We start from the raw sequence: 19,676 nt of genomic DNA, 5'->3' as shown, positions 1-19,676 counted from the left end.
CTTAATTTAACATGGCTAAATATTAATGACTAACCATCATCTATTTTTTTTTTTTAAATCACTAATCAATGTATTATTAAACAAGAGAGACCGAATTTTTGACACCCTAAATAAAATCGGCTAAATACAAGATGAAAGTGATATATAGAAAATGACAAGTTTTAGATTAATAAGACGTATTTTGGACTATAATATGGTTCTAGTCTAAAAATAAATCCATGTGGGATAGGCCCAAAGCAAAAAAAACCTTATTAGGTTGAGATGTTATGGATTTGGTATCACAGTCAAGCCTTATAAACCTAAGCAAGAACGTAGAGTCCCTAATTCCTAAGGGGTGAATAGTAATGAGATGTTCTCTATTTCTTTTATGATATTAATAAAGAATTAATCATGTTGTAATAATTTATTTCTAGTTAGAAAGTAGTAATTTTCTTTTACTATTTGGCAATGCTTCAATTTCAGTAGAATGCATACAATTTAGGTAAATTTTGGTTGGAAGGTGAGAAAAATATTTAAAATAAAAATTAGAAGAGAGTGAATAAATATAAAATTTTAAAAAATCATCAATGATATTATAATCTTAAAAGGTCTCAATAATAGACTATTAATGTCTAATATAGATTTTTTTTTTGAGAAAAATGTCTAATATAGATTATTAGAATATTGTTTTAGCGAAATATGCAAATAATTATAATAACAAAAATGAATGAACCATGGTTTGGACAATAAACAAACCTCACTCAACCCAGATGCTACTTTAGTCAATGTCATTTTGAAGGAGAAAGACATGAAAGACGACTAATACAATTACTTAGAGATAGAAAGAGAAAACCCAAAAAGAAAAAAAAAAAAAAAAAAAACTAAAAACATTGGTTGAAGGAGAAGAAGAGAGAGAAAGAAAATTGTCTGGGTAATGTAGGGGAAGAGAGGGGGCAAAGCTTCGGCATTTGGTCTTTGCTTCTATGTCTTTGTCGGTTCTTTCTCCGGCGACTACTTTTTATCTTTCCCATTTCCCGGCAACCTCGTCGGAATTTCTCGCCGGAACTAATTCAGTTGTTGACTTTTTTTTTATTTTTCTTTTCATTGATGAGCTTCCTTTTCTACTTTTAAGCTGATCTAACTAAGTTAAGAAAATCTTAACCGCTTTCTGGTTCTAGCCTTTTTGAGTTATTAAAAAATAAAAGGCATACTATGAGCAAGTGACAACTACTGGATCAAACTTTCCTTTTTAGTTAGTTAGCTTTGCCGGAGGAAGCAATGAAGTCGCCGGCAAACGGTGCAGGAGCAGCATCCGCCGCCGCTTTAAATCCAGCTGAAGGTCACAATTATTATTTTTTTCTTATATATGTCTGTATCTGTTTATCTTTAAGGAGAAGAACAACATAGGAAGAACCGGTGGATTTGTCTTTTATGTGTATATATTTATTATTGGTTGTTCTTTATTTCTTTGAGAACTAAGAAAATTGAAAATCTACGAGTAGAAAGGGGGAAATTTATTGAAATCTGGCAATCTAAGATTACAATATTTTCTTTTCTTTTCTGTCGTGTTTTTCTCTGGAAACAAACAAGGGAGGAGCAGAGATTACAAAGAAAAAAAAATAAAAGAAATAAAAGTTATAAAAATGATGGAAAGGTTATTGACTAATGGGAGGTTAACACGTGGCGATGCAGGAGGAGGAGGAGAGAAGAAGAGCATAAACCCAGAGCTATGGCAAGCATGCGCTGGGCCTCTGGTCAGCTTGCCGGCGGCTGGGACGCTTGTGGTTTATTTCCCTCAAGGTCATAGCGAACAGGTCAGTGTCCCCGCTATTATGCGCCCCATCGGTGTATTTTCTTAACCTACTGTATAGTCTATCCCTCTCTCTTTTATTTGTAATTTTTAATGTTAGGTTTTATCTGAAGTTGTTGGGGGTTTAATGAAATAGCCTGGGATTATAAGGGAAGAAAAGGCAGATCAATTTTGGAAGATTTTTCAGTTAAGTTTTTTTGGTGGCTAGTTACCTTTTTTCACCCTGCAGAACTCAGATTTTGTCGGTTGATTTATAATGTAGGTCTGGGATATTAATGGAATTATTTCCATGGGTATGTTCGTTTGCTTGGGCATTTTGAGTAATTAACGAGCTACTAAATACATTTTTATTTTCCTGTGTTTATGAAGTCAACTTATGGGTCCAAGGTAGTCTTTTTTAGCAAGTAATTGTAAAATTGTAATGTTATTGGTTTGTTATATTAATTCATGTTAACTACATAAATTTTGAAAATTTGAAAATTGATCTTCATATTTCTCATATTACAAAAGAGTAATTGTGTTCATGTTACTGTCTTGTACATTTAAGAAGTTTTGAGATTATGATGGCATTTTGTAGAGTCTTCAAGCATATGTTTGTAGCCTTATATGATCTTTTGTTGATGGTACTTAGTTTACTTATTAAAAGAAAAAGAGGTTTTTTATGTATGAAAAAAAAATCATCTGTGCTTCAGTATTTGTTCTCCAGAAGAAAGTTCATATCCTTACTTGAGAGTGAAACTGCTGGTTTCATTTCAGGTTGCAGTGTCAATGAAGAAGGATATAGATGCTCAAATCCCAAACTATCCAAATCTTCCTTCAAAGCTATTGTGTCTGCTTCACAATGTGACATTGCATGTACAATACCCACTTTCTCTACTTTAAAATTTCCTTCCTCAAAATCCTATCACATTTTGGTAATTTTCCTTATCTGTTGACTTAACTATCTCATATTTTTTGTAGGCGGACCCAGAAACAGATGAAGTTTATGCTCAGATGACTCTCCAACCTGTTCCTTCTGTGAGGATTTTATATGAAGTAACTGATAGAATATGCTTGGTATTAGGTGTTCCATCAAATCAAGGAAAACAAATAGAAACAAAATGGCAATTAAATATTTCGATGCAATGTCTAAAAAATTGTAAATGATGTCAGCATGTTTTCATTTGCCAACTCCTACTGAATCTATCAACAACTTCTATGCAGTTTGACAAAGATGCTTTGCTGAGATCAGATCTTGCACTGAAGTCAAATAAACCGCAGACAGAGTTTTTCTGTAAAACATTAACTGCAAGTGACACGAGTACTCATGGAGGTTTTTCTGTGCCTCGACGTGCAGCCGAAAAGATTTTTCCTCCTCTTGTAAGTTGTTTTTCCTTAATTTTGGAAACTTTTGCTATACTAACAACAGAAAGGTGTTCCATGAAATGGCATTCTTAATAGAAATGTTTTATATTAATGGGAGATCATATGAATGGCATTTTTAACATTTGTTTCTTATAGGATTTCTCTATGCAACCACCTGCTCAAGAAATTGTAGCCAGGGATTTGCATGATAATGTCTGGACCTTCCGTCATATATATCGTGGTATGTTAATTTAGCAGCCATGGAGTTTAAATAGTTGAAACCATGAGGGATTTTTACCTATAAGTTTTAGCTTGCTTATAATAATTGTCATTTCATGCAAATTCCTGGTCTCATCTCAGGACAACCGAAGCGTCACTTGCTTACGACAGGATGGAGTCTGTTTGTTAGTGGAAAGAGGTTATTTGCTGGCGACTCGGTTTTATTTATCAGGTAATGATCAAGAATTTTGATTCCTTTGCTTTGATATCAGACGGCTGATTTTTACTGATTTTTTAGTTTTTTTCATTTACATGTTGAGCAATGTTGTACTTTTAAAGTTTAGCTAACTTTCTTATGGAAAAAAAAAGCTATTTTAATCAACCTTGTGACATTTTATGTGAACAGAGATGAAAAGCAGCAACTTCTCTTGGGCATCAGGCGAGCAAATAGACAAACTACTAATTTATCATCATCAGTTTTGTCAAGTGACAGCATGCACATTGGGATCCTAGCTGCTGCAGCCCATGCAGCAGCAAATAACAGCCCCTTTACTGTGTTTTATAATCCAAGGTTTTCAACTTCAGTTTCTACATTATAGTATGCTGGCCCCCACCCCACCCACCCCAATTGAATTGATAGTAACTGTTCATGGGTACATCAGATATACTTTACACTGGATGAACGTTTGTGCAGGGCTAGTCCATCAGAATTTGTCATCCCGTTGGCCAAGTATTACAAGGCGGTGTGCAGTAATCAAATATCACTAGGCATGCGCTTTCGGATGATGTTTGAAACTGAAGAGTCAGGAACAAGAAGGTAATAATATTTGAGTTCTTTCTAACCCATGAACATTGATAATTGTTCTGGTGTTACCAATTTTAAGCATTATGTCTTGGGTACAGACAGGAAAATTTAAGTGGAGTCCTGGTATTTGGAGAAGTAAAATTTGGAAAGAAAGATAAATAAATTTTTTGTTTGGTATCTTTTTCATGTTGACTAGCTAGAGGCGTAACTCCTAATTCTTGTTTGATGAAGAGAAATTGATCTAGATTTCTTTTTTAAAATTTTTTATTATGTTTCATATATACTTCTTTCTAATTTAAGAAGGGATCTCTTCTGCAGGTATATGGGTACAATTACTGGCATTAGTGATCTTGATCCTGTAAGATGGAAGAACTCACAATGGCGTAACTTGCAGGTAGAAATTGTACCACTTTTTGGTGCTCCAGTTATGCCAGAATGACAAAATAAAAATGTGGATAATCATTGTATATCTCCGTGCTCTTTCATAGGTTGGATGGGATGAGTCAACTGCTGGTGAAAGGCGCAATCGAGTCTCAATCTGGGAGATTGAACCCGTGACTGCTCCATTTTTCATATGCCCACCTCCATTCTTTAGATCTAAGCGTCCCAGGCAACCTGGAATGCCAGGTACAAGACAAGACGTGGCAAACTTTTGTTATTCTAAAATTTTACCTCATAGGGTTGGGTTTTTTCTCAAACATTTATTTGATGTTATGTTTTATTATGATTCCTTGCTTAGCCTAGGATTAGGAGTATTTTGCTTAGGTATATTGCTGGGCATTCGTTTGTGTTGCTTGTTTCCTTGTGTTACCTTTCCATGTGTTGGGCCTTCAAAGGTGTTGTCCTGGATACTGATGGACACAACAACTAATTCAATTTTCAATTAAGCTAACAATACAATAAAGCTGTGGGACAGACATATGTGGTAGATTCTCTCTGTCTTTCTTGTGTGTCAAAGTTTGACCCTCAAGGTTTGCCCATGTCTGCTGGTACCACAGGAGCTTCTGATGATTAAAATCTTGGAGATGCTTCTGATTGTTTCCTGACTTGTACAACCTCAAAGGCAAATTTTAAGCTTTGTCATGAGCTTTCAATGTTTCAAGTTTTTGTTGTAGTTCTGATTTACTTCTTCTATTAAATTTTGTAGAAGGTGATTCTGCCGATTTAGACAACTTATTTAAGAAGACCATGCCTTGGCTTGGTGATGATATGTACATGAAAGATCCCCATTCTCTACCTGGCCTGAGCTTAGTCCAGTGGATGAACATGCAGCAAAACCCTTCCCTTGCTAATTCACTGCAGCCCAATTACATGCAATCCTTGTCGGGATCTGTTCTGCAGAACCTTCCTGGGGCTGATCTTTCCCGTCAGTTAGGCTTGTCAGCACAACAATTGCCTCAGCCAAACAACTTACAGTTCAATGCCCAGCGGCTGCCCCAGCAAGCACAGCAGCTTGATCAGCTTCCAAAGCTGCAATCCTCACTAAATCCACTAGGTTCCATCATTCAGTCACAGCACCAGTTAGGTGACATCACTCAACAACCGAGGCAAAATTTGGTAACTCAAACCATACCGTCAAGTCAAGTTCAACCCCAAAATCTGCAGCCACAAACTCTAGCCCAAAACACTAACATTCTTCAGCAACAGCCATCTCTTCAAAGCCATCAGCTTCCTAGAAACATTTCTCAGAACCTGCAGCAACAGCAGCAGAATCAACAGCAGCATATTATGGGACAGAACCAACAGCAAAGTTTATTGCAAACTCAGTTGCCTGATCAAGTAACCCAACATTTACAAATGCCTGACAATCAGATTCAGCTTCAGCTGTTGCAGAAGCTTCAACAGCAACAGCAATCGCTTTTGTCGCAGCAGTCTGTATTGCAACAACCTAGTCAATTTTCACAGCTTCAGGATCCACAAAGGCAGTTTTTAGAGGCATCCAAGAGCTTTGCAAGGTCCATGCCAGCCAATCAACTATTAGAAATGCCTCAAACAACTCCTGCCTCGCTTCCTCAGTCAAATATTATTCAACAGCAGATGACAAAGAATGGCAACCAGACTAATGCCCGGCTCTCACATATGCCACAGCAGCTGAAATTCCAACAACAGCAGCCTGGCACACTGTCTGAAATGCCTGGACATATGGGCCTTACCACAAGCTCAGTTGTCAATCACTCAGTTGCCAATCATCTCTCTATTGCTGGTAATATTATATTAACTTCAGCTGCAGGAGCAGGTCTGTCTGGAATTACTGAGGAGGTCCCATCTTGTTCAACTTCACCTTCCACAAACAATTGTGCGAATTTGGTTCAACCAATGAACAGTCGGGTGCATCAAAACACAGTTTTGGGAGATGACGCGGCTCAGTCTGCTGCAACACTCCTAAGTCCCAATGCCTTAGAAACAATGTCATGCAGTGCTAACTTGGTTAAAGATTTGCAACAGAAATCTGATGTTAAGCCCTCATTGAACATTGCCAAGAATCAAAGCCAAGGATTCTTTCCTCCACAAACGTACCTAAATGGTGCAACTGCCCAGGCAGATTATTTGGATACGTCTTCTTCTACAACTTCAGTTTGTGTTTCTCAGAATGATGTCCATTTGCAGCAGAACAACTCATCTTCATACAATCCACAATCAATGTTGTTGAGAGACACAAGCCAAGATGGGGAGCTCCAGGCAGATATTAGGAATAGTGTTCCATATGGTACTAATGTTGAAAGCCAGTTGGGCGTACCTATGAACTCTGATAATGTGTTGTCAGAAGGCGTTATAGGTTTGGGAAAAGACTTACCAAACAATCTCTCGTCAGGTTGTATGCTTGCTAACTGTGAAAACTCAAAAGATGCTCCATCTTCAATGGTTTCCCAGTCATTTGGAGTTCCAGATATGGCATTCAATTCAATCGACTCCACAATCAATGATAGCAGCTTCTTGAACAGAGGTCCTTGGGCCCCTCCACCACAGTTTCAGCGAATGCGAACATATACAAAGGTTTATTGTTTTGGCCTATTAAATGCTATTTGTACGCTTGCAAGTATGCAAGTATGTACTTGCATGTATGTTTGTGTATATTTTTTTGTGTTGGGTTTTCCTTCTTAGTCTACAATTCTAAGTTTGTTTATGTTTATTTTAAAGGTTTACAAACGCGGAGCTGTGGGAAGGTCAATTGATATAACCCGGTATTCAGATTATGATGAGCTTAAGCAAGACCTGGCTCGGAGGTTTGGTATAGAGGGACAGTTGGAAGACAGACAGAGGATAGGCTGGAAGCTTGTCTATGTGGATCATGAAAATGATGTCCTGTTAGTTGGGGATGATCCATGGGAGTAAGTCACTTGACTACTTTCAAATTATTTTGGTCTTTTGTCCTCATTTTTTCGGTCTTCTTTATGCTTTTATTGACAAAACTTTACTTCAACATTGGGTATATAATTTGATAATCCTGAAAATTTAACTATAAAAGTGAATTTTCTGAATCATTAATTAAATTAAGCGAGAACTTCACACTTTTCCTGTGCATTCTCCTGAACAATTGAAGTATGTTGAACATATGGTTTCTTCTGTTCAATATTCAGATATATTTCAAATGTGTGCTGAAATATCCCCCATAATTCTGTGTATAGTTGGTTTGTCTCTTACACCGGTTTGTTTATGCAGAGAGTTTGTGAACTGTGTCCGCTGCATTAAGATCCTATCGCCTCAGGAAGTCCAGCAAATGAGCTTGGATGGAGACTTTGGGAATTCTGTCTTTCCAAATCAAGCATGCAGCAGCTCGGATAATGGCAATGTGTAAAGTAGTCTACCAAAATGCTAACCATATTCTTCCACGCTGGGACCGTAAATTATTTGTTCAATTATGTCAATAGCTTTTCTATATGATGTTTACTTTGGCTGATGGTTTGTCATTGATTTGCTGGCTAGCAAAAGCACCGGCAAACAGAGAATATTATGCCGACCTGTCTGCTTGCACGAGTAGCAGGTAAGCTGAAGTTGTATTTTGGCAGTTAGGGTTCTTTTTCAATTTGGCCTAGGTCTAAAATATAGAACAAAGATCAAAAGCAGAAAATCAGAGATTTCTTCATCAGATCAATTGATGGTATGCAACTGGTACAAGACTTGTTAAAGGTTTTGTCCGGCTTTATAAAGAATCCAGTTTAGTTTATGCCTGTAAACTGGTTGAGATGTTTGATGTTGTTGTAATGTTTAATACTCAACTTGTTTTATGTCTTTAGTAGCCAAGAATTCTCCACTCAGATATGTTGTAGAAAGCAAAAGCAAGCAATTGTATGCCCTGTTTTTTGAGTATATAAATGTGTAGATTTCTTCATTTTGCAGCAGAAATTGCCTCGAGCTTGAATGTATATGAGGTTACATGGAAAGTTTGTAGTTGTGGTTGCATTGTATAAAACTGTCCCAAATTAGATTGTCCAAAGCTGAGGATGATTGACAATATTAGACCAATTGGTTTGTGTAATTTTCTTTTAGTACTTGTTGGGGTAGTTTATATATATATATATATATATATATAACGATTAAATCTTCTTTTCTGGGTCATCTTAAGGATATATTCTCAACAATATTGCCATATTCTGAACTTGAAGCTCCCAATTCAATAGATATTGCACAAATGAAAATATTAAGACGGATGTATAATTATACAAGATTCAAATTCAACACATTCGAGAAAATGTGCAACTATTACAAATGTTCTTTGGAAGTGATATATTGAATATTAAACAGAAAAAGACAAAAAAAAAAGTTAGATTTAAAATGATATAGAGAAATTATATAATTGATGTTGAGATTGTAGCATTCAATAGTTAAATTTTCAGTGATTATTAATTTTAAATTATTTATTATTTTTGGGTTTTTAAAATGAAATTCAAGTAAACGGCTTTCAAGCGTTTCGAATCGGTTTTGTAATTTTTGAAAATTACAAAGTGTTTTTCTCTCAGAAACGCGTTTCTTTATGTGAAAAAAAAGAAAAAAAAAAATCCCCGGTTCTTACAAGCCACCTCTTTCTGTTTCTGTCCGTCACACTGTCGCTCAGTCTCTCTCATCATGCTGCAATTCGGTTCTTGGTTTTATGGAAAGGTATGCCTCTTAATCTGTAGGTATTTTCTTTCATGCTCTTTTTTTTTTTAAATTTTTGAGCTCCATATGGTTTATTGGGGACTGGGTTTTCTTTTCCCAGCTCCGGCGGTAACGGTAACGGCGTTGCTGGCGGAGGATTCTGGTGGGTGGTGGTGGCGGAGAAAGCTCTCAACCTTTCTTGCTTCTCTCCAGCTTCTTATTTCTCTTCTTATAGGCCAGTCCTTTTGTTACCTCTCAATTTCCGTAGTTTTCATTTCTTTCTTGATTTTGTTCTTGTTATTGGATTTCATTAATTTATTCATTTGATAGAGCTCCTTTTTTTTTTCTTTTTTTAATAGGAATGCAGTTGCTTTGATGAGTTGAATTCCTTTTTCCTATTTTGTCAAGCATATAACTTTTATCATTTAACACTACCGAGTTTAACATATTTTTACTTGAAAAAAAAAAAAGAAATAAAAGAAATAAAACAAGTAAATTGAATTAGACATGATGAAACCATTGAAAAAAAGTTGGGAAAATGTTGATAGTTAATAATATTTGCTTGAAAAAATGTTTTTAATTAATGTCTATACATTTTATACAAAAAAAATATATGATATTTGTAAAAATGCCTGAATACTTTTATATTTGCATGTTTTCCCACGATTACATTTTCTATATTTTTTAAGAAATGTAATTTCCCATGTTCGTTTCATTCTGTATTGATTTTCTTTCATTTTAATTTGAACTTTTGTGTGCAATTTGGTAGATGTGAATGCTTTTGTATCACTTGAAGAGCTGGTCAATACATTGCACGTATTGATTCGTTTAGTGCAGGATTTCGAGTTGATAATTGGAGTTTGGAAAAAAAAAAAATGCTATCCACAAGGAAATTTAGGCACAATATCACTACAGTTTCCCCTACTGTTTTATTGTCCTTACTTTTCAACAGTGGATATGATTCCACTCACATTTTCAGACCCCAGATGCGAGTTTCTTCAAGTCAGAAGCCTGTCAGTGAGTTTGTCAATTCCTCTTTGACCAACTTAAACATGTCAATTGTTGTTTTAGGAATGTGTAATGGGTTCACTCATCAATCGCATTCTTTATCAACCATGGCTGGAACTATCTTGGTCCAGGCTCGAGATCCAGCTAAACTAAGTGCAGAAATTGAAAATGCAATTGATAATCATAGATATAATGATGCTTGGAATCTGTTTGAACAACACATGCAGATGGAAGGATTTCCTCGTAAAACCATTGTAAATAAGGTTCTTGCAAGTTTTGCAGAAAGCATGGATATTCAGTGGCTTGAGAAGGCTTATGGCTTGGTGGAACAGGCTATTGAAGAAAGTAAACAGAATTTGTTGGAAAAGGAGGCTCTGATATATCTCTCATATGGTCTTGCTAAATGTGGTTTACCAGTTCCAGCATCAACTATTATAAGAAAGTTAATAGAAATGGAAAAATTTCCTCCTGTGACTGCTTGGTCTGCAATTTTGGCCCACATGTCCTTAACAGCTCCTGGAGCTTACCTTGCTGCTGAGTTGATCCTTGAGATAGGTTATTTATTCCAAGATGGGAGAGTTGATCCACGTAAGAAAAGCAATGCACCTTTGATTGCTATGAGGCCTAACGCTACTTCTATGAACATTGCTTTGGCTGGGTGTCTCTTGTTTGGTACCACGAGGAAAGCTGAGCAGCTCCTTGACATGATGCCTCGCATTTTTATCAAAGTTAATGCATCTCTGTTGATCACAATGGCACATATATATGAAAGGAATGGGAGAAGAGAAGAGTTGAAGAAACTTCAGAGACATGTAGATGAAGCTCAAGGTTTAAGTGATAGTCAATTTCGGCAGTTCTATAATTGTTTGTTAACATGCCACTTGAAATTTGGGGATCTTGATTCTGCTTCTAGCATGGTTTTGAAAATGCTTCGGAAAGCAAAGGAGGCACAGAATTCTCTCGCCACAGCCACACTTGGCATTCAATCTGATAGGAAGTCCTATTCAAGTTTGAACCATGGAGAACCTGATAGCTTAAAGAAAAATAAATCAATTGGAAATCCTATGATTTCTTATGAAGAGTTCTTGAAAGATCTAAAGTTTTTGAAACTTGATGCAGAGGCAAAGGAACTTCTCAATTCTTTGCTATCAAAGTTGCAGACCCAAGTTGTATTGATTACCACTGACCGGGGTATTCTTCAGCCTACTGATAAAATTTATGTGAAACTAGTCAAGGCATTTTTGGAAGCTGGCAAGACCAAGGAGCTGGCCGCCTTTCTTAACCAGGCTGAGAAAGAAGATTCTCCTGCTTCTAATGATGATTCAATCTTGGTTAATGTCATTAATTCATGCATTTCACTTGGTTGGCTAGATCAGGCACATGACCTTCTTGACGAGATGCGTTTGGCTGGGGTTAGAGCTAGTTCTTCTATATATGCCTCCCTTTTAAAATCATATTGTGAAGCCAATCGAGCAGGAGAGGCTGCATCACTTCTGAGAGATGCCCATAGAGCTGGGATCCAACTTGACTCAAGCTGTTATGAGGCATTGATTGAATCCCAAGTTTTGCAAAACGATACTCAGGGAGCTCTCCACTTGTTTAAACAAATGAAGGATGCTAAACTAAATAAAAGTGGTTGTCAAGAGTTCGAGAGGTTGGTTAAGGGCTGTTCAGAGGGTGGTGAAGTGGGGTTGATGGCTAAGCTTTTGAGGGAAATCAAGGATGGTCAGACAGTGGATTCTGCAGTTTATGATTGGAATAATGTAATACACTTCTTCTGTAAAAAAAGATTGATGAATGATGCAGAGAAGGCTCTGAAGAAGATGAGAAGTCTAGGACATGCTCCAAATGCTCAAACTTTCCATTCTATGGTAACGGGCTACGCTGCTATTGGGGGAAAATATATAGAGGTAACAGAGTTATGGGGTGAAATGAAATCTCTTGCTTCGTCCACCTCTATGAAGTTTGACCAGGAACTCCTGGATTCTGTGCTTTACACATTTGTTAGAGGTGGATTTTTTGTTCGAGCAAATGAAGTTGCGGATATGATGGAGAAAGGTAACATGTTTGTCGACAAGTACAAATACCGAACCCTCTTCTTGAAGTACCATAAAACACTGCATAAGGGAAAAGCTCCCAAATTCCAGACAGAATCACAATTAAAAAGGAGAGAAGCAGTATTAAGCTTCAAGAAGTGGGTAGGTTTGCATTAAGGAATTCTTTGTTGCCTTCCATCTCGTTCTAAAGCTCTCATATGAGTTGTCCGGATAGTGTAAATTTCTTATGATTTTTGAGTGACAATGATACTGACAGATTTGGTTTTAATCACCTATTTGTGGATTAATGCTAGTGATTTTAGTTTTTCCAACTACAAACTATTTTTAGAGGCTTAACTTTTTCAAACAATGTCTTCTATTTCAGTTTTCAGTGTCAGAGATGAATTTAAGCAAGACGGTACTATTTTCGAACTCTCTCTCTTCTTGCTACTTACTATAAGGAAAAAGAAATCCTATCCTTCCAATAGCTGTTTAACATTTAACATTTGAGCTGATCACTTCTTTATGTTATTTCCTCAGTCAACAGGATGATTACTTTTGTGTCCGATCTTAATATTTTAGTCACTGATAATGAATCTCATTTTGTTGCTCAGTAAGTTATGGTTTTGTGCGGCAAATTCTACTTTGACTTGCATCCCTCATCTTATCATTCATATTTCTGCATAGCATCTTATGTTATAATTTTCTCATATTAAGGTATTGAGGGAGCAGAAAGGAAACAAAGATTCATATAGCCTACTTCAACAAATTTGGGATTAAGTTTTTTGTTTTTAAGGTATTGAACTTCAAATGTTTATTGTGATTCTGCATACTGTTGATATAGTTCTACTAAGCAAATCAATTTTAGGCAACTCATTGGTATTTGCATATATGAACTAAATGATAGAAGTCTTTGGCAATTTTTGTGATGTTCCTGCAATAATTATAAATCTTGAATATGCAATATCCATATTGAATTAATCTTTATATAGAAAATTATCTTACATGCTGTAAAAGAAAAAGGGTTTACAAGTGCATGAGACTGTCGTAGGGGCAAACCAATTCACTCAAATCACTCAATTATTATTTGATTTTGCATTGTCCATTACAAACTTATTTGATTGGATGAAAAACGACGGTGGAATGGTTAGCTATGTGCAAGCTGAATTGTCCTCCTTTTTCACTCACATCAATCTTGTTAATCCCTTTTGGAGCTTTCATCTCAAAGTTTGATACCAATTTTGCAATCACAAGTCCTAAAATTGGCAATGCCAATATAATTCCTGGGCAGCTCCGTCTTCCCATACCAAAGGGTAAATATCGGAAATCGACTTTTCCTCCAGCGACAGCCTCAGTTCCAGATTCTTCTTCAAAAAATCTCTCCGGCCGGAACTCCTCAGGATTTTTCCACCATTTAGGATTATTAGCCAGCCACCAGGCATTGACTACTACTTTAGATTCTTTAGGAATGGTAAATCCTCCTAATTTTGCTTCTTCAAGGTTCATATGTGGTACAAGTAAGGGAATTGGAGTGTGCAATCTTAATGTCTCTTTTACAGTTGCTTGCAAGTAAGGTAACTCTTGTATACTAGATTCTGTAATTGGATGTCCTTTAAGGACGGTTGAGATTTCATCTCTGATTTTCCGTTGTACAGATGGATTGTTGACCAACTCAGCTATGGCCCACTCCATGGACCATAATGTTGTTTCAATTGCTGCAACATTAATGTTTTCCACAATGTATAACACATTTTCTTCGCTAATCTCTCCTTTCAATTGAGCATCTATTATGTGATCAATTGCACAACTTATTTTGTGTTTCTCTCCGTTTGCAGCCATTATTTTCCTGTCAAATTCACAAAACATGAATTAGGGTTAATTCTTCTAAAAACTTATGTTTTTAAGGCTCGAAACCGTCGGAACCGAACAGTCCTATACTTTTGATATGACTAATAACATAATTTTCTAGTTTTTTCTATAAACAAAATTTTAAAAAAAAATAAAATTGAATACCTTCTTCTTTGAACAAAATAATCATTGAAAAAAGCTAGCCTCCTCTGCTGCAAATCCTTGCACTTGTTCAAGTACCCTCTTAGAAATGGTCTAAGCAAAGGAATAAAATCTCCATAATTGTACTCAAAACTTTGAGCCAACCTACTCCTCTCAGAATTAAACCTTGTAGCTTCAATGAACAATGGGTCATCTTGCGATTTAAATCTTGCATCAAACATCATTCCATACATAATATTATACAACATCAATTGCAAACGTTTTCTGATAACAATCCCTTCATCTCTCACCTTTAAGTCTGCTTTCAAGTCACATACCACTAAGTCCATTTCTTTCTCCCACATATTACTATAATTTTGCACAACTTTGTTAGTGAAAAATGGCAGTGTCATAATTCTACGCATCTTCCTCCAATGATCACCATATATCGTAAACACCATATCTTGACCGTTGCCGGTGAAAATATCGAACACCACGTTTCGTGGGCGAGACCCGAACTCTACGCCTTGTGTGTGTAAGACTTGAGTAGCTAGTTCAGGGTCAGAAACTACAGCTAAATTTTTGGAACCAAGTTTAAGTAGAAATACAGGACCATAAGATTGTGACATAGAAGCTAGGTTGCGATGATTAAGGTCATTTCCTACTTGAAGCCAGTTGCCAAATATGGGGATAGAAATAGGGCTTGGAGGGAGGTTTTTGGAAGAATTAGAAATTGAGGTAAACAAGAATGCGAATAAAGGGAGTAAAAGGATGAATATTGAAATATGTGGTAATGAGCCATTTTGGAAGATGTCAGGGTATAGAAACTTGGTGAAAAGTGCAATAATGAGAGAGCAAAAGATTGATTTAGTAATAAGATGAGCCATCGTAGATGGTTTGATTTGATGAGAAGACAGAAAGGAGGGAAATGGATTTATTTATATAAAGAGATGGAAGTGGGGTAGGTGGAGGGTAGGTGCATGTCCAATGGTTTTCAAAGGGAAATCCATGGGCTCAACATAATTAATTCTTTGTAGGTAGGAGAAAGCATTTGCATAATTTTTCAAACTCAATTAATTTATAATAATATTATAAATGTAGTAGTTGGTACGAAAGCTGAGGTCAAATTTGTTTGGTACGTCTCCAATCTCCCATTTCTTTAGACAAAATGACTGCTTTCAAATAGTAAATGCATGTATGCTTTAACCCTCTTTATAATAATTGCATGAAACGAAATGATGCGTGTTCGAATTTGCCTTCTGTCCGCGCTTCCCATTGATTGCTCATATGTTTCTCTCTCTTTGTTGGTGTGTGCTTGATTTTAAATAGTTAAAAGCATTAGTGTGTGTGATATTTACAGATTAGTCTCGTGTCCGAAGAAAGCATGAGATATTTAGGAGAGAAAAACTATACATATTTCAAATAATAATAATTAGGGCTTAAACAGTGAAAAGTAAAAGTAAAACAGAAAGAAAACAATTAACATGTGAAGTAAGCTTTGATATTTAAGAAGAACGTGGGATTGGGCTAAAGCATTTAAAACTTTCCGCTTTCTCTCATTGTCCCTGAGAGCTTTCATTTCTGCATCCACTCGTTTTTGTACTTCTACCTCAATAAGCTTTTGAACTGCTTCAGCTGCAACGATTGCACTTTTGCTCTTTGTTTTTTCACTTTCTGCCATTGCTAATTCATTTTCCTCTCCTGTATGTGCCTCCTTTAACCTTTTCTCTAGTTTTCTTTTCCATTCTTCAAGTTCAGCAGCCTACCAATGGATTTTCTATTGTAAATAATGTATTTTAGGGAAGAACAAATCCCTTTTTTTTTCTCGAAAGCTTAATTAAACACCTTTTTTTCAAAGAGTTTTATCTATGGCTGGTTGATTGAGTTGGCAGTTTCATTTCAATGAATCAGTGGTTCTGGGTTGGTGAGGCTCAGGAACTGAGATGGATCCTCCTGGGTTTCAATTGAACTAGTGGTTCAGGCTAGTTTTGGTCCTATTAAGGGGAGACAGGAACTGAAATCAGGCCTATTCCCCTGTCATTCAAAACTAAAATTTCAAACCAGTTCTGGTCTGATTCTAGTTTGATTTGGGTCCAAACTGGTGCTAAAGAAAAGAAAACGAAAAAGAGAAATATACACTTCTTTAATAAATACCTTTTGTTTTGCTGCTAGTGCTTCTTTGCAGGCTGCATGATACATGTCGATTGTTTGCTTAAGTTCAGTCTTGAGCCTTCTCATCTCTTCTTCATACTCTTCCTGCAAGAATTGGATTGGAACATAAAATTAAATTTGACAAGAAAAGAAGAAGAAGTTGTAAAAGTGAATATTTATATCTAACCATATTGTTTGAAGACCAAGAAATTCTTGCATCCAAGCCATTATTACAGTCATCAGATAGAGATTGGTTTCTGAAACCTGAAGAAAATGGGGACTCAAACATATTTAAGTTTGAGCGTCTTGGAGACTGTTCTTTGTTTAAATCACTCCCTAGATTTTCATAAAAGTGAGAAAAATTGCTATCGGTGCTTGGCCTTCCAGAGCTTGTTACTGGGTCAATGTCTAATGCTGACATCTCATCATACCATGATCTGCACAATCATTCATTTTTTAAATAAACAAATATTCTTGCATTTTCTAGGTAACCAAACAAGTTTTTTCTCATTTTTTTTTTCCTGGAAATGAAACAACTATCTATTCGTTCAGCGTTTACTGGATATTATGAGGTACAGAGTCTGGAAGCGGGGGCATTCCGGCGGGGGCGGAAGAAATAAGTGGGGGTGCACGAGTTGCATTCCTGACGTTGCTGACCTTTCCTTTTGAGATTATATAAACTGTGCAAAAATCTGGTGCCCATTTTAATACGTTGTTTTGAACATCTGCAGTCTTATTGAAAAGTCTGTATGTGAAACAATTAAGTTAATACATATGTAGTTGCTAATTAATCTTGATTAATGAATCAATTAAACATCATTTGGTGAATACCTAGAAAGCCCATTCTTTGCCGCAGCACCAAGTAACAATGTATCAATTCCGTTTTGGCAAACATAATCAGTAATTGCTCTTGCTATGTCTTGATCCTCAAGCACAATTGTCTCGCATTGTACCTAATTTAATTAACAACATAAAATAAGAAGTCATATTATTTTACAAACAATGGATGTGTACAGCAATTCTTGAGCCGAGCATCGAATATTCCACAAATAACATTTTGCTCATTTCTGCAAAGAAATTGATAAACCAGAATCTGGGAATCGAGAAGATAAATTACTAATTACTCAATAATTTTCCTTGATAAACCAAATAATTTAAAATTAATATCAAGTATAAATGAAACCTCACCAGTCTACGTCGACAAAAACATCTAAATGGAAGGAATAATTCCATGGTAATGCTATCAATTTGTTGTTCCATTGATGGATCATCTTTCTGCACTATAATCACGTAAAATTTAAAATAAAAAGAATGCAAATACATAATTTAATTTTTTTAAAAAAAATTCTACAAAATTACCTGTTGTTGATTGTCTTTCTTTAACATGGATGAGTTTCAAAATATCATCTTTAGACGTTACAAGATTATCAAGAGCCCATTTTAGAGTAAGTTGACTAGATTTATCCTTATCTATTGCCACTGCTATGCATTTTTTCTCTCCTCCGCCTCCTCCTCCTCGAATGATGTTCCTATCGACGTTGCTCTCTCTTCCAAGAATGATGTTCCTATCGACATTGCTCTCTCTTCCAAGAATGATGGTCCTATCGACATTGCTCCCTCTGGGTTGAATGATGGTCCTATCGACGTTGCTCTCTCTTCCAAGAATGATGTTCCTATCGACATTGCTCTCTCTTCCAAGAATGATGGTCCTATCGACATTGCTCCCTCTGGGTTGAATGATGGTCCTATCGACATTGCTCCCTCTTGGATTCAACATAATTTTTCCTTCTCCTACCTCTCACTCTTTTAATAACTAATTACAAGACTAAATAAGACATAAACAAGATCTATCAATACAATAAGCCCACATATTCAATGGCTAAATATGTGTAGCCATAACAAATTGCAGAGACATAAACAATCAATTTTGGCTCCTAAAATACAAGAAAGAGAATTCTTCTTCTTCTTTTTTTTGGCTTTACTATATATAGCAACCAAACCATGAGAGAGGCACTCTCTCTCTCTCTTTTCTTCTTTACCTTGATTTGCCCTCTGAATAAAACATATGGTATGAGCCATTTTGATACTAAAGTTAGTGGTCAGGTAGAATTTTGATACACCAGCAGAACCTCGCTCCTTGGCTCCAAATTTTTTTAAAATGGTATTCATAGCTAGCTCAAATGTTTCTTATCCACAAAGCCTACCATGATTTAAATATACATTGTACCTTGGTAATAACAATATGTTAAACCACATGAGTGTTTCATATGGTTAGGTGGCTTGGTATTCAAATGTTTCTAACAAATATTACTTCATTCATTCCATTCGAATGGTCAATTTTTTGATTTTTGTTTTTTTACCTTTAAGTGTCATTTTTTAAAATTCAAGAAAGAATTAAAAAAATTAATAAAAAGGTATTGAGGTAATTTGAAATATAATTTTTGTAAAATCAAGATAAATTAATCATTTTCTTAGTCCGTAAATGTAGATAAACAGTAGGTTTTTGCACTGCCTAGATGCCAGATTATGATAACCATTAACATGGCTCCTGCATGCATTATTAAGATTGAGAATGAACTAGTAAAAAGAAAAATTCTTGAGTCTTGAAATAGATAAATAGATAATTGAGAAGGAGAGGAATAGGAATGTAACTTTAGATCTCTCTCCCGCACAAAATATTCTTTTGACTACTATCTCCGTTCGGTTTTGATATTTTTTTTAACTTTTTATAAAAATTAATAAGATTAATTATCTCAATTATAGAAAAAATAAGTGTAACTAACTAAATTACTATTTAAATATGTTTTCTGTCCATAAATATAAATCGTTTTAGGATAATTTTTTATCCATAAAAATAAGTCATTTTAAGAATATTTAAGTGTAATTAATTATTTATTAAAAAAAATTTAATTCTTATTTATATTGAATTTAATAACTATATCTATAATTTTCTACAGAATAATTTGATTAATATAAATGTAAAGTTGATTTTCCAAAAGTGTTAGAAGAAAATAAAAGTCAAGAAGCGTCAAAATTTGGGGAACAAAGATAGTAACAAGTAACGCTGCATTGGTAAGATTCTTCATCTTAATACATAAATTTTCACATATGAACTTTTTTTTTTTTTTTTTTTTTTTTAGGAAAAAAATGGAATTAGCATTAAATAAAAACATCAGATACAACGAGAGCTTCTATATTTCTAGGAAGCTCATAAGCAGAAGCGTATCTTGATCCATAGCTATTGATTATCTCGTTGCGG

At 35.5% G+C, this 19,676-nt stretch overlaps 4 protein-coding genes across 11 annotated transcripts; 2 read left to right on the top strand and 2 right to left on the bottom strand.

Annotated features, from left to right (window-relative positions):
• Nucleotides 1-796: 796 nt before the first annotated feature.
• LOC105643704 (auxin response factor 19) lies at nt 797-8,634 on the top strand. 3 transcript variants are annotated; one of them, XM_037639286.2, is made up of 14 exons: nt 797-1,318; nt 1,672-1,793; nt 2,546-2,644; nt 2,750-2,824; nt 2,993-3,148; nt 3,290-3,374; nt 3,494-3,584; nt 3,759-3,923; nt 4,047-4,169; nt 4,476-4,551; nt 4,646-4,784; nt 5,305-7,151; nt 7,296-7,486; nt 7,818-8,634. In XM_037639286.2, exons 1-14 carry the CDS (start codon nt 1,258-1,260, stop codon nt 7,951-7,953), a joined length of 3,366 nt encoding a protein of 1,121 aa, XP_037495214.1. In that variant the 5' UTR covers nt 797-1,257; the 3' UTR covers nt 7,954-8,634. The 3 variants fall into 3 exon arrangements, with proteins under 3 accessions (XP_037495214.1, XP_037495213.1, XP_012084285.1); XM_037639285.2 differs by having other exon boundaries at nt 2,750-2,845; XM_012228895.4 differs by having other exon boundaries at nt 798-1,318; nt 2,750-2,806.
• Nucleotides 8,635-9,095: 461 nt separating this feature from the next.
• Nucleotides 9,096-12,569, top strand: LOC149493942 (Pentatricopeptide repeat (PPR) superfamily protein). Of its 6 annotated transcripts, none has more exons than XM_089725761.1 (3): nt 9,096-9,254; nt 9,355-9,468; nt 10,469-12,569. In XM_089725761.1, exon 3 carries the CDS (start codon nt 10,469-10,471, stop codon nt 12,452-12,454), a length of 1,986 nt encoding a protein of 661 aa, XP_089581887.1. In that variant the 5' UTR covers nt 9,096-9,254; nt 9,355-9,468; the 3' UTR covers nt 12,455-12,569. The 6 variants fall into 6 exon arrangements, with proteins under 6 accessions (XP_089581887.1, XP_089581885.1, XP_089581883.1 ...); XM_089725759.1 differs by having other exon boundaries at nt 10,305-12,569; XM_089725757.1 differs by having other exon boundaries at nt 10,003-12,569.
• Nucleotides 12,570-13,217: 648 nt separating this feature from the next.
• Nucleotides 13,218-15,184, bottom strand: LOC105643707 (cytochrome P450 CYP73A100). The gene is made up of 2 exons (XM_012228899.4): nt 14,291-15,184; nt 13,218-14,123 (listed from the first exon to the last, which is right to left on the bottom strand). The coding sequence occupies exons 1-2, from the start codon at nt 15,151-15,153 to the stop codon at nt 13,391-13,393; spliced, it is 1,596 nt and encodes a 531-aa protein (XP_012084289.1). The 5' UTR covers nt 15,154-15,184; the 3' UTR covers nt 13,218-13,390.
• A 124-nt stretch (nt 15,185-15,308) lies between these two features.
• Nucleotides 15,309-18,370, bottom strand: LOC105643721 (Adenine nucleotide alpha hydrolases-like superfamily protein). Its single transcript, XM_089725762.1, has 7 exons — nt 17,777-18,370; nt 17,606-17,697; nt 17,249-17,370; nt 16,977-17,162; nt 16,605-16,854; nt 16,421-16,522; nt 15,309-16,028 (listed from the first exon to the last, which is right to left on the bottom strand). Exons 1-7 carry the CDS (start codon nt 18,192-18,194, stop codon nt 15,699-15,701), a joined length of 1,500 nt encoding a protein of 499 aa, XP_089581888.1. The 5' UTR covers nt 18,195-18,370; the 3' UTR covers nt 15,309-15,698.
• Between the last annotated feature and the right edge of the window lie 1,306 nt (nt 18,371-19,676).

This window comes from Jatropha curcas, chromosome 9 (assembly GCF_041381405.1).
Source record: "Jatropha curcas cultivar XTBG-Jc1 chromosome 9, XTBG_Jcur_1.0, whole genome shotgun sequence".
Lineage (NCBI taxonomy): Eukaryota > Viridiplantae > Streptophyta > Magnoliopsida > Malpighiales > Euphorbiaceae > Jatropha > Jatropha curcas.
Note: the sequence above shows the minus strand (reverse complement) of the source record. Positions and strands in the feature narration are given on the sequence as shown.